Source organism: Dermacentor albipictus, chromosome 9 (genome assembly GCF_038994185.2).
Source record: "Dermacentor albipictus isolate Rhodes 1998 colony chromosome 9, USDA_Dalb.pri_finalv2, whole genome shotgun sequence".
In the NCBI taxonomy this organism is placed as follows: Eukaryota; Metazoa; Arthropoda; class Arachnida; order Ixodida; family Ixodidae; genus Dermacentor; species Dermacentor albipictus.
This window is the reverse complement of record NC_091829.1, coordinates 118,661,385-118,677,309: the sequence shown is the minus strand read 5'-3', so window position 1 is coordinate 118,677,309 and position 15,925 is coordinate 118,661,385. Positions and strand designations below refer to the sequence as shown.

General features: G+C 46.3%; 1 protein-coding gene across 4 annotated transcripts in view; it reads right to left on the bottom strand.

The window, feature by feature from the left end:
* LOC135911255 (tetracycline resistance protein, class H-like) overlaps positions 1–15,925 on the bottom strand; it is a 117,304-nt gene that overhangs the window by 75,561 nt on the left and 25,818 nt on the right. For all 4 annotated transcript variants that reach the window (XM_065443450.1, XM_065443449.1, XM_065443448.1 and 1 more), the window contains exon 2: positions 10,388–10,563. In XM_065443450.1, coding sequence (XP_065299522.1) covers positions 10,388–10,486 — 99 coding nt within the window. In that variant the 5' untranslated portion in view covers positions 10,487–10,563. The remainder of the gene's footprint in view (positions 1–10,387; positions 10,564–15,925) is intronic.

The following is a 15,925-nucleotide window of genomic DNA, read 5'->3' as shown; positions in this document are numbered from 1 at the left end:
TCTTGAACTTGAGGGTGACAGACTCTGCAGGAATCACCACTGCTCCAGCTGAACATTTAGAGGAGACAGAAACGTTTGTGTAAACGTGGATGCGTCCTCCGTGTTTGTCATGTAGCACTGAAAGCACGGTTTGTTTGAGGGTGAAAGTTGACATTTCCGTTTTCTTTTTGATACTGGGAATAAGAAGAAGAGCCTGGAGTGGATGGAGGCACAACAGCGGTAGAGATGGTCGTGCTGCAGGCGTGAAGTTTGACGGTAAAGTTCCATGGTTGGCGGCAATAATCTTGCTAAACGCTGAACGAGGTCGAGTGGCAGGAAGGGAGGCGAGATGATGCAATGGAAGTCGGGCGAAGTGCCTGATGTGCATCCTTAAAGTGTCGACTTGAAGATACGTATTGATGGGGTGGTCATGCGCGATGGCTATTGTTGCTGCCGTAGATGCACATCTGGGAAGACCAAGACAAATTCGCAGCGCTTGAGCTTGTACAGACTGGAGGGCACGGAGGTTAGTCTTACCCGTCCCACCCAGTACAGGTAAGCTATAACACAGGAGACCGAGGGACAGTGCGTTATAGAGTTGGAGCATCACACTCACAGACACACCCCATGACTTTCCCGCAAGAAATCTGAGCACGTGGGTTATCATGACTAATTTCCTTTTTAGGTAGGAGATATGAGGACTCCAGGAAAGGTCTCGATCTACATGTATTACGTATCACTCCTAGAAAGCGGTGCGTCTTCTCGTAGGCAACTGGCTGTCCATTAATTCTGATAACGTACGGTTTCATTGCTTTGCGCATGAAAGCGACTATAGAGCACCTCTCAAAGGACACCTCCAGACCTCGCGCTCGAAGATAACCTGATGTTAGTGAGGCCGCTTTTGAAGTCTGGCGCGCACCTGGGGACGCGTCGCTCCTGATGACCAAATGCATATATCTTCTGCATAAATCGACACATGGATGGATTGCGGAAGGGTATGAAGCAGGTCGATGAGCACGAGGTTAGAGTGGGGCTCAAGACTCCGCCTTGTGGTACGCTACGGTTGGTGTTGTGTTGTGATGACGCACCATTCTCTGTTTGCACGAAGAATGACCTGTGCTTCAAGAAGCTGCATATCCACAGAAAAACAAGGCCGCCTAGGCCGACATCGCCCAAGGCGTACAGGATGGCTTGATGGGTTACGTTGTCATAAGTGCCTTTAACATCCAGGAACATTGCTGCTGGCAGCCCCCTGAGGCTTTTTTCGTGCTGAACAGACGAGACAAGATCTATGACGTTGTCTACAACAGAGAGTCCGCGTCGAAAGCTTGCGATAGCGTCAGGGTACAACTTGTAGTGTTCTAGATACCGCTCTAGATGCGTCAGCACCATCCTCTCCATTCCCTTTCCTAGACAACTGGCCAGAGCAATGGGATGATAAGACGCCATGTCTAAGGGTGAGTTACCTGGTTTGAGCAGAAGCACAAGGCGGCTGAACTTCCTTGCAGCAGGAACTACTCCTTCACGCCATGAATTATTGTACACGTCTAAAAGTGCATGCCGGGCTGTCTGACCAAGATTTCGAAGGGCTGCGTATGTCACTCCGTCAGGCCCAGGTGACGAGGAACGTCTGCACGCTGCCAACGCCGCCTGCAACTCCTCGATGGAAAAGAGATTGTCCATACGAGAATCCCGCGAGATTGGAACAACATGGCGGTCACGTGTAGCGAACGATGGCAGTAGACCAGCAACCTTGGAACAGAAGTCCTCCGCTACGTCGATCTCTCTGCGACCTTGGCATTCGAAGGGGTGGTTGGTGTTGTTGTGGTGATGTTCGAAGACCACGCACTGTTCTCCATATATGTGACAAGGGTTTACGGGGATCAAGGGAAGCACTAAAGGTTTTCCATCTTAAGAGACTGCAGGGAGTTGATCCGACGCTGGATCTTCTTCTGTATGCGTCTCGCCTCCCTTAGGTCGTAGATGGACTTGGTGCGCCTGTACAGTCGTTCTGCGAGACGGCGGATTGCTCGAAGCCGCTTCAATTCTGCTTCGAATTCAGAAAATTTAGGAATAGGCCTAAAGATATTGTGGCTTCTTGAGCAGCGGCGTTAATTAGCTTCTCGATGTTTTCAGGTAGACAGTCCTGGATCTCTTGGCAATTCTTCTCCATGAGCAACGTGTATTTAGGCCAGTCGATGTGATGAAGAATTGTAGTAGAGTGTGACTTGCATATGCCGTCGATTTTAATATATGTTGGAACGTGGTCACTACCGTGCGTTTCGTTGTCCGTGAACCATTTCACACTGGCACTGAGGCATCTTGAAACAAAAGTTAATTCCAGGCAGCTGCTGTATGTCAATCCCCGCAGAAAAGTAGGACTGCCATCATTTAGGCAGCAGAGCTCATGGTCTGACGCAAAGGATAGTACACGTCTTCCTCGACAGTCCATCTTTAAGCTTCCCCATAGCGAATGATGCACATTGAAGTCGCCAGTAATAACCCATGGTCCAGGTGTCACTGTTAGAATTGTACCTAGTCTTGCGTTGTCAAATCAACTCGAAGGTGAAATGTAGGCACCTACGAGCGTGAGTGCGACATTCCTGCATCGTATAGTCAAGCATACGTACTGATTGTTGTCATCAAGTGCCACTGGGTGTAAAACATACGTGAAATCGCATCTGATATAAAAAATGACTTTGCTGCGGTTGCTACAGCTGGAAGACATTAAAGCTTCATATCCTGATAGGCGGATGGCGCTCGCAACATTTGGTTCACAAATGGTGATTATTGGAAATCTGTTCTTAAAAACAAACGGACGAAAGTACAAAATGCGGCATTTAATGCCTCTGACATTCCATTGGAAGACAGATGCTTCCTTGACCTCTTTAAGGAACGAATGTAGAGGAGCAGCCATGGTGCTTCTCAAAATTGGACAGTACCGTATTCAGGGCATCCAGTATTTGAAGTGCGCCTCGAGCCAACGGAGTGTCTATGGCGGTCAGTAGTACTTGTAGTGTGTTCATAAGGGCTCTTATCATGGTGACAACTTGTTTGTCGCTGTCTTGGTTGCTGCCAGAAGGTGAAGCATGATTCGGCAAGCATGCTACATCTTGTCGCTCTGCTGGTGGATCTAGCCGTGGCAATGGCGGCCACTCCTCGCTTGAGGCAATGATATTGGAGACTTTCTGCTGAAGAATCTCATTGCTGCTATTGCTAGTTGTATGCGGAAGTTTGTGGACTGTCAGTGGACGCAGTGCATCCTTAGCAATAGCAGTGGGTTTCCTAGATCTCCGGCAATGTGAGCGTCGACGTTGCACCCTTAGCGGCAGCCTCCCTGTGCGAGGAACCATCCCTGACCATTTGCCTCAAGACTTTCGCCTCATTTTTCACATGTGGGAAATTCTTTGATGTTGCATCGTGAAAGCCCTGACAATTGGCGCGCTTTTGGTTTTCTGCACGACAGGCGTCGGAGCTGCCCGACATAGAGCACCGTAAGCACACGGCGGCATTTGTGCAAACCGTACTAACGTGCCCTATCTTTTGACACTTCCTGCACTGAAGTGGCTTTGGCACAAAAGGCCAAACAATGTGTCGGAAGTGACTGACCTTGACGTGGGACGGTAGGCTGTCTCCTTTGAAAGTAACTTGACACACTGCGAGTTTCCTAGGCGATGGGCTTGCAATATGGCAATTCCCTCTGTCGCCGGCTTAATGAGTACATGCAGGTCAGCATCGCTTATGGAATTATCCACGCCATACACAATGCCAGCCGTAGAGTCATGATCGCCTTGTTTATAGCAGCGTATGTTAATGTTATCCAGCACCTTAACGTTGCTCAGAATGTCTAGCGTGCTGTGGTTTGTGACATCTATAGCGAGGGTGTTCTTACGGGCGTTGATCCTTACATCTTTGATCTGACCCGGAACAAGTGCCTCGGGTGACACAGATGCGGCTTGGCGGTTGATTCGATTTAGATTGTCGCTAGCAGCCACAGGCACAAATAAAATTGTGACGTCTGATGGCTTTCGCGTCGGGATCACAGTTGCCTTACTTGTGGAAGGAGATGTCCTGACGAGTCTTCGCTTTGCTTTGTGCTTCGCTACGGGCACGAAGTCACTGTCATCTAAGGTTTCATCACTGGTCCCTGAGTAGATCACAGGGTCCTCGCTGTCGGTGTCACTCGGGCGACTAGACCGCTTTCTCGGTACAGCCGCTGTTGACATAGGAGGACCGGAAAACCCTCCAGGTGACTCCACGTCTATCGCCGCAGTTAAGGGAGCGGCATCTCCCACAAAGTAGCTTCAAATTCTGAAGACGAAGAATTTCTAGAAAGTCCTTTTTGAGTTACCTGGATGACTCGGCCAAATGTCCGTGCGGGTGGATTGGTGGCTGAAGCTCTTTTCAGTCTTGACACAGTCCTTTGCAGATTTGATATCTCATTCAGATTCTTCTGCATGCGCTTCTTTGTTCTTGGTGTAAAAGCCTTGCAAATTTGGCTCCAGCCCCTTCCTGTTTGTGTAGATGGGGGCTCCAGTGATGACCAAGATGTGCTTGGCACAGACACTGCTGGGGCAGAACAGTAACACGTGAGATACAGCACAGATTAGCCAAACTCATGTAGTGTTTTCTTTTATGTTCGAACCAATTATAGTGAGCCATAAATATGAACAAACATTCATATCTGCTGTAAACAAATTACATGTACCTCAAGACCAGGAAGCCAATACAGCATATATCAAGCATATCTATTTCTGAGCCAGATGCTGTTTACCTTGTAGTACCGGCCAAAGTTCACACAATGGCCGTGTTGTAGCAAGCAGCACTTCTATTTAGTGCATGGAGTGTTTGCTTTATACTGGTGCCGTCCTCATTACTGCATGTCTGGAACAATTGTTTAACTGCATCAGAAATTGAAAAAGCACAATTTTGCAATATGAAATGTAAAGACGTGTGACATATACAGTCAAACTTCGATATATCGAACACGGATATATCGAATTATTGCGTACATCGAACACTCTCTATAACCCGCAACACTTTCAAAGATAGCGGCGGCGCGATGGGTGTTCCAGACTGCTGCGTACGACAGCTATCCACATTGGTTGCGCCGAGGGCGCCATTTGAACGTAGCGGCGTACGCACGCGGTGGCTTGGCGTGGCCATGGCTTGGCCAGGTTGGCTAGTTTGACAATGTCAACGACACGTGCTTCTCGCTGCTGCCCATGGTGCTGCCGCTTGTGCTACGCCAGTCGTTGTTTGTGTGTGTGTGTGTGTGTGTGGCTTAGGCCTGTCGTGGTTGGTGTGATGGCTGCAAACGCGAAGAAGCGGACGTCCCTGAAATTTGCAGCGAAATTGGAAGTGATAAAGCGCGTTGAAAATGGAGAAAAGAAGTCGAGCGTCGCCGAAGCTTTCAACATCCCAAGGAGTACTTTGAGCACTCTGCTGAAAAACAAGAGTGACATGAAGGCCATGGCGGAACAGAACCAGCACTCAGGCGTGCGGCGGGTGTGCAAAGCTGCCTTTGAAGACGTCGAGAAGGCGCTGCACAAATGGTTTATCGACCTAAGGGCCCGGAAGAATGCCAGCCCGAAGAAACCTGGAGCCAGTTAGAGCGCTTTGTCGGTACTGAGCCACACAGCATGAGCATTGAGGACATCGTTGGGGGTGACGACAGCCCCGGAACAGTGGCGGAGTTAACAGACGTGGAGATCACGGCAGGTGATTGCTGAGCGGCCAAACGAAGATGCTGCCGAGGCTGATCCAGCAAGCGCTGATGTTGCCCCGCTCCCGACTGCAACTGAGGCTGTAGCTGCTTTGGCCGTTGCACGCCGCTATTGCGGCGCAATAGAAGGCACTGGACTGTCTCTTGTGGACCGTTTGGACTATTTTGAGGACACCGTGGTCAAGCACGCAGTTGCCAATATAAAGCAGGCTACGCTGCTTCAGTACTTCCAGTGAACGAAATAAATACTTTGTTTGAAGCTTCATGTGAGTATCTATTGCACCACGATTGGTTCATTGATTGATCTGTGCTAGTTTTTGACGCGTTTTCTACGTGATTTTATATATCAAATTCTGGCTATATCGAACTATTTTGCGATCACCGCGCTGTTCGATATATCGAGGTTCGACTGCACATTGTAGTGGTTTGAGACTACAGAACACATGCAAATGTACACTGTCTGTTCTAGGGTGCTCAAGCAGCATGTTAAATAAATATTGAGTTATCATGCTTCTACTGTTGAATACATTAAATTCTGTACTTTCACTTCACTTACCAAAGCATTATTCGGTTTTGTGGACAAAAGAAGTAGCCAGTGGACTCGAAAAAATGTTTATATATATAATGATAAGGCTACCCAGTCACCTATGGCCACGACTACAATAAGATGAAAAATGTGACGCGCGTTCCGATATCGCTCTCTTTTTTTCCTCTGATTGTGTGTGTATAACAACGGCCTCGCAACTAAAGGTTTATTTAGGAAACAGCAACGGAGGATCCTGACTACCCATATCTAATGCAGAATCTAGTTCGTTATCTTGTCTCCACCTGCAAGTGAATGAGACTAGTATTATATAACGATTCAAGGAGCAGTGTTAAACGACTCACCGTTATTGCCGTTGTCAGCCGCAGCAGAATCCAGCTCTTGTTTCGATGCAGACGTGTTCCTAATGGCTCAAGACCGAAACCTAGCTTTTGGGCTTACAAGTTTGCTTGCAAACACGTCACTTCACCCCATGTTAAATAATGCGAGACATCGAAGCGAAATGAACTAGTTTTAGACACAAAGAAGCAACCAGCCTAAGTGTACGAATGACTGAATCCGTGCCGCCGCACACTCAAAAATACCTTAAAATTTAAAATCCAGGCCAGAGGTCACGTGAAAGATCGATGATGCTGAACGATATTTACGTTTATAATGACAAAAAACAATAAACTCACTAATAAAGAGTACAATATCTAATTAGAAATGATAACTTTGTGCTCTTTTTTAAGTAATAAAAATGCTTCGATAATTGCAAGAGAATATTTGTAAGATAAAATTGTGCTTATTATGGTGCCTCTAGCGGGAGATATTGGAACTAAAGAGGGCATCCCTAAGTGTTTATAATGTGCTGGTTATATTAGCAGTGGGGCGCGGTCGATTTTTTCACCCTCTGTAGCTATTTGCAGAACTTGAGAGTGTGCTACCCCTGGCTCTCTGGCACAGCGCTGAAATGATGTTGATGTCCATGATGTGGCTTCATGCGCAAACGCACAGGGCGCTTGGAGATTGTTCTGATCTCTGACGCGTGTTCTTCTGCCGGGCCCTAGATGGAGACGATGCATCGCTGTGTTTGCGCGACGAAAAGTGGAAACACTACGTGTTAACCGATACGTACGCAATAAGGTGGTATGGTTTATGCAGATACAAAACACATTATGTTCAATGGCTGCTGAGTTGGAGATCTGACTTTCCAGTAAAACCTCGTTGAACCGTATTCGCTTAAACAGTAGTTTTGTTTTAAAAGTAGTAACGTCAAATCCCCGACTCGGGGGCCATCGAACATAATGTGTTTTGTATCGGCATAAACCGGCCCAGCTTATTGCGCATGCATCGGTTAAAACGCAGCGTTTCAATTTTTCATCACGAAAACACGGCAGTGCGTCGTTTCCATCGGGCGGCCCGGCAGAACAACAAGCCTCAGAGGTCTGAACAATGGCCTCCAAGCACCCTATGCGTTTGCGCATAAAGCCACATCAACATCAACATCATTTCGACGCTGTGCCAGAGAGCGTTATGGCGTCATGCAAGCGAGGACTCCTGTTATGCCGAAGCTCGGATAAAAACGATGCCGGGTGCTCAGCATAGAAGAAAAATTAGACATCGTCCGTGCTATCAAACGTGATGCGAAGAAGACGGCGCTGGCACGCGACAGGGATCTGCTGTTGACTATGGTGTGTGGCATTTGGAATGCAAAGAAGTTGCTCGGCAGTGCTGCTGCGACCGTGAAGACATGTCGGCTATGAGGTTCGACTTTTCGCCATCGTTGCCTTTGTTGTTGCCGATGTGTCGACTAGCAACAGTGATGAGGACAACACAAAATGCGACGGCACGGGCGATTCAGGCCGGACAGTGGCATAAGCTGCACGTTACGTCAGCCTCATGAATGCAATCGTCGCGACGAGAACAGGACACGATAATGTAGCTCAATTCCAAACGAAAAGTATTCAAAACTCCAGCACCTGGCAATGAAAAAGGCGTCCCGGGACTTCTGCAGCACTACTGCGCACGTGCACGGAGAATACGTAACGCCAACGAGGAATCTGCCATGTGAGTGTTTGCCAAGAAGAGGGTGCTGGCTGAAAAGCTGGCACACACCTTCAGTAAGTTTGAGGCCGCTATTGTCGTGCTAGGCCGCCATGGCATCAAACGAAAATCACACTTTTGTAATGCGAAGTGAATAAATACTGCGTGTTTTTTCCCCTTTCATCGCACTCTCTCTGAGTTCCGTTTTCAACAGGTAAGTGGGCGATCTCATGCTATTTCGGTTAAACAGTACTACTGTTTAGTACGTACTTTTTCCAAGCTCCGGCCAACTACAGTTTAACGAGGTTTCACTGTACTACTTTTAAAACGAGGCTACTGTTTAAGCGAGTACAGGTTAACAAGGTTTTACTGTATTCTAGTTAATTTTGAGGCCATATCTTGTATGTACAGTTGCATTCTATATGAGCTGCAATACTGGTGAAAGTGGTTGAAGGGGCTCTAGAACACAAGACGTTCATTTGAGGGATAGCCAATCGTTTGTGCATAGGCGCGAGTAAGAGCGGGTGTGAGAGAGAAAATCTGGGGGCTTTTGCTCCTTGAATATATGGCTCCGCCTAGGCACTATGGAGGAGGTTGTTGCATGCGTTTGTCCCCTAGACAGGCCGGCATTGCGGAGTGCAGTCGAGTTTGTTTACGCTCTGCCGCTGGCCGCCCGCGTGGTGCGGCAGTGGGCACGGAAGCCCCATTTTGTGACCGCTGTGTTTGAAGGGACAACGTTCTGACTGGTGTTGTATAAGTTGCGGGTTGCTTTTTTCATTGCGACGATAGATTGGATTTTTTACAAGCACTGCTCCAGGAGAGCACATGTAACTTGCAAATGGAGGCCTCAGGAGAGCACCTGAGGTTATAGTAAAGCAGGCGGCATAGTATCTTTAGGGCACTCAAGGGGTAGCTGGGTGATCAAAGCTGGAAGCAGGGCAGCCCGTGTGTTGAAGCCGCGGAGGTCGAAGCGTTCCAGGAGGTGTTCGCATAAAAAATTGGCTGTCCGCATCTTATACACCCCTGGCACGCACAGGCCTCGGTGAGCCCCTATCCACGGACCAGTCAGAGTTCTAGCTTTGGTGTCCTGGAGGCACTGCCAATAATATGAAATAATGACACGTTGTTACAATTAGTAAAAAACACGATTGAATAAATGTCCAGCTGCCAACTTGTGACGCTAAGTCCAGCACCATCGCGCGCCGTGACTTCTGCAACACAGTCAGTACTCTGCGTTTGAAGGTATGTAGGACAGACTTCACGCACCTGCGGTGCCGGTGCTGGGTCAGTCATCGTCACCGGTGGCCTTTCAGCCACTTCTGTTCAACTGCGATTGCTAAGGCCTTCCAGATTTGCAATATATGCGGCCCGGGCTTTACTACAGTCACTACTGCTCCCACAGAAACATCTGTGATGTTATTTACAAGGTACATTGCCGTAAGGCACGAGAAAGCTATGATCCGCAACGACTGACTTAGCATGAGCGCAGCAGGTGCAAGACAGTCTGTCCGTCACAGCGGTTGCCAAATCAGGTGTCAGTGCCCGCTGCTTCACCTATTTCACTGCACCGGCAGCCAGTGTCCGAGCGTAAATAAACTCGACGGCACTCCGCTGGCACACCTAGAGACAAACACCTACAACATGCGCTAAGAAACCTCCCTCCTCCATAGTGCCTAGACAGAGTCATATATTCAAGGAGCAAAAGCGCCCAGATTTTCTCTCTCGTGCTCGCTCTTACTCGCGACTGCACACAAACGGCTGGAGATCCCTCAAATGAATGTCTCATCTTTAAAACAGCACTGTGATGCCAACATATGAAATGTTGCAGAACTACACACAGTTCTGATTAGTGGTACTTACAAAACCAATATTTTTTATGTAAGAACCACTGTGTAGTCTTAGAGCCTCTTCAATCATGGGCGCCAGTGTTGCAGCTCATACTGAATGGAACTGCACAATAGGCACTGCTCCAAAAGCATTTGCCAGTGCACCAAATCAGCTTTCTGGTTGTACCATCACTGCTTGAATTGGGATGTGCTGTCCTCCCCTTTAAATGTTAGAATAGTAGCAACTAATCAACTGGCAGTCACATACTGCTGAGTCATGTTCCTCACCTGATCACTCAGAGCTCTGGTCCGCAGAAGGGGTGTTCGGCTGCTGCTGCTCTGGACACCCTCAAAGCCGTCCGAATCCAGTGAGGAAGCCGCGTGCATAAAGGGCGTGCCAGCAAATGCCCTTGTGGACTCCTATCGCGTCGTCGGCTCAGCTTCGGCTTCTATTTACATGCCGGCTGCAAAGTTGAGTGAGGAAGTTGCCAATCATGTACCAAAATGAAAGCACGGCGTTTACGACCAGTAGCCACACACTCAAATCATTATCTCAAAATAACTTGTTCTTGAGCTAGTTCATCCTAGACCTCTACAATACTACTATAATCACACATGCGCTCTTTGTATGTTCATATATCGTTACAAATTTGCGCTGTGTTGTGTGCCTTCTATAAGTGCTGTTTACATACGTCAATAGGAATCATTTTGTTACCTATAGCTCAAAACTGTTCCAAAGTGTGTAATGTTTATGTTACATTGACTGAGTTTTATTTGTTTTTCTTTTATTTTTCCTTTCTTTAACCCTTTGTGGTCCGTTGTTGGGCAGGGCCCGACAACGCAACACAGCCGTAGCAGTCTGCTGTCGCTTTCGGGCATGCGTACGTGATAAGAATCAAAACAAGCGCACGTCTCTCAGGCTTTAGTGGAATATAAAAAAGTTTTATTATGTACCGCAGAACACCGTTAGGGCATCAAAATACAATGGGCCGCATCCATTGGGAGAGTTGGTTGAAACATGGGCAGCAATGTGCTTTCTGCATTTCAAGGAACACAAGCCCAAAAAGATTCAGGCCGATCTAGTAGTGGTGTACCGTTACCATCACCACACACAGTCACCATGCACTGCAACCAGATCGGCATGAATTTTTTCAAACTTGTGTTCCTTGAAATGCAGAAAGCAGATAGCTGCCTGTGTTTCAACTAACTCTCCCGGTGGACGTTGCCCATTGTGTTTTGATGCCCTAGCAGTGTTCCGCAGCACATAAAATAGAATTTCTTATGTTTTGTTAGAACTAAAGATGTACGCTTATTTGGTGCTTATCATGTACGTGTGCTCCAAATTTATGGTCCTGGTACTACGAACTTTATGAATGCTCATTGTAGGAGAACATCTATGGTATTAAATTACAGGGCTCACCGTCCCGAAGCTGTACAGCGGGTCATGAGGGAGGCTCTAGTGGAGAGCTCTGGACAAATTTTTACCAGGGGCTTCATTAATTCTTTCCATACCGCACACATTGGGCATAATTAGCCTGCTAACAATAGGTTGAACTGCCGCTTTCGAGACATTTTGCACCACTCACGGACACACTGCACTTTTATACATGAAGGAGGAGAACTATATTTTTGTTTTCTAAACAGATTTTTTCATGCCAGGCAGTAATTTTTGAATGCACTCCGAAGTTTCATGATTGTCAAAGTAGAATGTAAAAATGGTCGCCTCCAGGAGTGGAGTGCGCTCTTCGAAAGATCGCAGATGTTGTGATTCCACTGCATCTGTGTGTGATTTTACAGGTAGATCTCAGGATACTGCCCACTCGTCAGACCTTGACTCTGAGAGAGAGGACGATGCAAGCCAGCCCGGAACACCCAACTGTACTGCTTGCAGTTAAATTTTTATAGCAGAATACCAGTTCAATAAAAAAATTTAATTTTTTCAGAGACGGTAATACATATTGCGTATCTCCTCATTTTTGTTAGACATTTTTCTGAGTAGATACAAGCGTGTCCTTACAAATTTTGTTCAATTTTATCCAACAATTTTGATTTTGGCAATTTGTCTTTTTTTTAACATACATCTCATTAATAAAATTTTTATGCATGAAAAATACGTTCATTCTGCTTTTTGTTTATGTATTACATCAAATATTAAGTGCAGTAGTTTGTTCAAAAAAACAAATCTGGCGTGACCTACAAAAACACCTACTTTTTCCAAGGTAGGGAAAGAGTTAACATGGGCCTAAATTTAACATACAAAGGAACGCCACTTCTTGACTCTAACAGTGAAAATGAGAGTGAAAGCGATGCACCAGAGTTTTGTTCTTCGAGCAAAGAGGTTGATAATAAGTCTTCTCATTGCTACTTCTATTGAAAGTGACGATGCAAAAAGCAATTCAAAAGGCAAGGACGACACTGACTTCAGCCGACAGTGCTGCAGTGTTTTCACACTTAAAACATGAAGCAAATTGGTTGAAAATGCTTCAGAGGGGTTTTCAATAGCGTGAAGTTTAAAAAGCAAAGCAAGGTCATTTTTGGTCAAAATAATAAAACATTTAATAAGAGGTTAGGCATCTGTGATCCTTCCTTGTTCACAAGGAAGAGTGAGAACAAGGTGCCCATATGGATGACAAAAAGTCGTTTTATTTTCTTGGTCATTTAAAGCTAAAAAAGATTACACTAAAACTACTTTTCCTAACGAGACGGGCATGTACCGTCAAACTTGACATTGTCAATCACCGTATGAATGTTTCCCAAATTCCAGAACTAACCAGCTCTTACACACCTGTCAGATGGACAGCCTTAGCCGCAGTTGGCAAAATTAACCACAGGCTCAGCAGTCAGTTTGCTGTTGCTATGTGGGCACAATCAAGGGAAGCAACATAATGACGTGGTAATCATATCAGCAAATATTTTGTACAAACTTAGCTACTTATAACAAAATAACATTTTAAGTTGTAAATTTGTGCAAGAATCAGCTACCTGTTCAACAAATAACAGAATGAAATTGTTGTAAGCTGTGTATTCTCCACAAGGTGGAATTCGAAATCAGCCTTTCATACCTGGCTTGGTGGGACCAGTAGGAGCAGTCTCTGCTTCATTCAAGTGTTATTGTGTGGGTAGGATGAAATTTCCATGGTGTGTGGTTTCTGCAGAACTGAGCTGTTTTCATGTTGTGGGGAGCTTCAACATGTGGCAGCTTGGCATCCACTTCTTTGAAATTTCTTTTCAGAATTGTCAAGAATTCCACGTGTTTTAATGCAATGAGCTGGGGTGATATTCGCAAACATGCATTAATAATGCCCATGTCGTCACCCTTGGCCAGTTAAGCACTTTTGGCTAAGCAGTTCAGATGACGGTGTTGTGCTCACAACTGCCATGGCTTCCACCATCTTGCTTGGTTCTCCATTAGCAAAGGGGAACAGGTTGCTAAGCTCAGTTTGTGGTAATTGTGGCAACGTGACCAACTACATTTACATCAGACATGCAGCTAGCAGTAACCGTGGTCAGCTGTAACCATAGTGAGCTTAACCACAGTCAAGGCTGTCTGCGTAACAGGGGTATAACTAATTTAGTCTAAAGACTATGTCATGACTGGAACAACCTGCCCACCGCCACTGCCTATATTATGGAACAAGAAAATTTCAAGTCTGCCGTTGACGTTCAACTCTTGCAATCTCTTATTTTTCCTGCGTCTGTATATTTATTTGTATTGTACTTTTTGCCAATGTAAATAAATAAATAGTTGCCCACCCTATTAAAAGAAGTCAATAAATGACAAACAAGCATTTATATCTTTACTAAACATTCTTCAACCAGCAACAAACTTCCAAATGTGCTGAGTTTGTGGTGCTCTGTTGTTAAAACAGCGTATTATGCTATAATCACAAAGGCCATGCATTTGGCACCCTGCATAAATTGAAAGGCACGGAAAAGGTCCAGTCCTTGTGAACTGAATTTAGAGCACCAAAGGCATAGATAAAGTGGCATACGGGTGAGAAGGTGACGATGCACACAAAAACTATCATCAGTAGCCACTTCCAAGGCAAAGCACGACTTCCAGTCTGCTGAGCAGCAATCATAGGAGTACTGCCATGTTAATTTTGAGCACTCATTCTTTTTTTTGCATTACATGAAGGTCTAGGACCTCTAAACTTGAGAAAAGACACTCGTGAACCTCTTAGCGCCCAAAATAATTCAATATAATGGCCTTTCTACAGCCAGTTTCGGTTTCACTTCTACTGTGTCGTGATGTCATGCGGAAGGTGGTCACGTGAGAGGAGGACATCGGGACGTTTTGAGACTTGCACTGGCTTTCTTGGTCGCCTACTATGCTGCTACATTAGCGCTGTCAATGAGTAGCAGCATAGGAGATGACTAAGCAATACAGAGAGAGGGTCAAAGCGTCGCAGTCTCCTGCTCCTACGTGAGCCCATTCTGCACTGTGATGTCATGAAACAGCAACCTCCTGGGAAAATAGGGTGCTTTCAGGCTGCCAGCATTCTTTTAGGGCGTAGAGGTCAAGGACCTTCACTTAGTGCCAGAAAAATAAATAGTTGAAAATATCATGTCAGTAACGCTTTACAGGAACATTAACCCATTCGCAGCCGCCTGCCACCTGCGCATGCGGGCCATTCGTACAGTGCATTTTTTCACCGAAAGCATGCGCGCGCGCCCCGCACCCCCCTTTCTGTGCGTCACGAGCGCCTAAGCAAAATATTTGCAGGACACTTATCAAGATACGTTCATTGACATTTGAGAAATATTCACACTTAACTCTCTTAAGTTTTTTCAAGTCACAGGCGTTTCACCATGTGAAAAATCTTGAAGCACTTAGGCATGTCAAGAGCAGCATCACATTTTTCGCATTCCCAGTGGCTTTCACTTTTTTTTTTCCTTTAGCCTTACACACCTGGCATTGCCTTGAGGCTGCTCATCGCTGTCGCTATCAAAGAGGATATCCAATATGTCATGCTCGGAGAGAGCATGCCGCCCACTAGACGCCGCCATTCCTTCTGCCGCCAGACACCATGACAAAAAAAAAAGGAAGAAGAAGGAAGAAAAACATAAATAAGTGCGTTCAAATGACACAGCTCAGTACTGCCATCTATCGGTAATATATTCAAGCAACTTCAGATAAGCTTAAGTGCTGCCGTCTATTAACCACTTCAGGAAATCCTAAAGTCGGCAGCCCAGCGCTTTGCTGGCTTCGGCAACATTGCCACTGCACATATGCCCATTGATTTGCCGACTTTGGCAGCGAATACATTAAAGGCCAAACTAACTCGGTGTGGACTGTTTAAATACCATTACAGAAACCTCACAACGCTTGTTTCGTGCCAAGAAAAGATTTAGTTTGCAAGAAAATTGCACCTGTAGGGCCCAAATACTTCTATCGCAATTCAAATCTCCCACGACGCAACCATGGAGTGGCGACGTTGCATATGCCATCATTGCACTTCTCGAACATTGGTGAGTAAAATGGTGCTCGACAGACAGACGTACGGTGTTCTGAGTGAAAACGCAAGCAGCTGGCCATGGAGAAACCGTGCCACAACAGAGTGGTGGATTCGCTGCTGCAGTGGCAGGGACTATTCAGGCATCCTACGACATCACATGGAAGTTGAATTCTCTGCTACTTGCAGTTTGTGCGAGTTTTGCGAGCCAGCAAAATCAGCGCAGCACATCACAGAGTCGAGCAAAAACGGAACCTCTCGATTGTCAGGCAACGTTGTGGGGATGCGCGACTCTCACGCACCCCCTGATATGTTGTTTTCCCGCATAGCTCCCGTCACCCGCATTACGGCTTCGCCACATGGCCTGGGG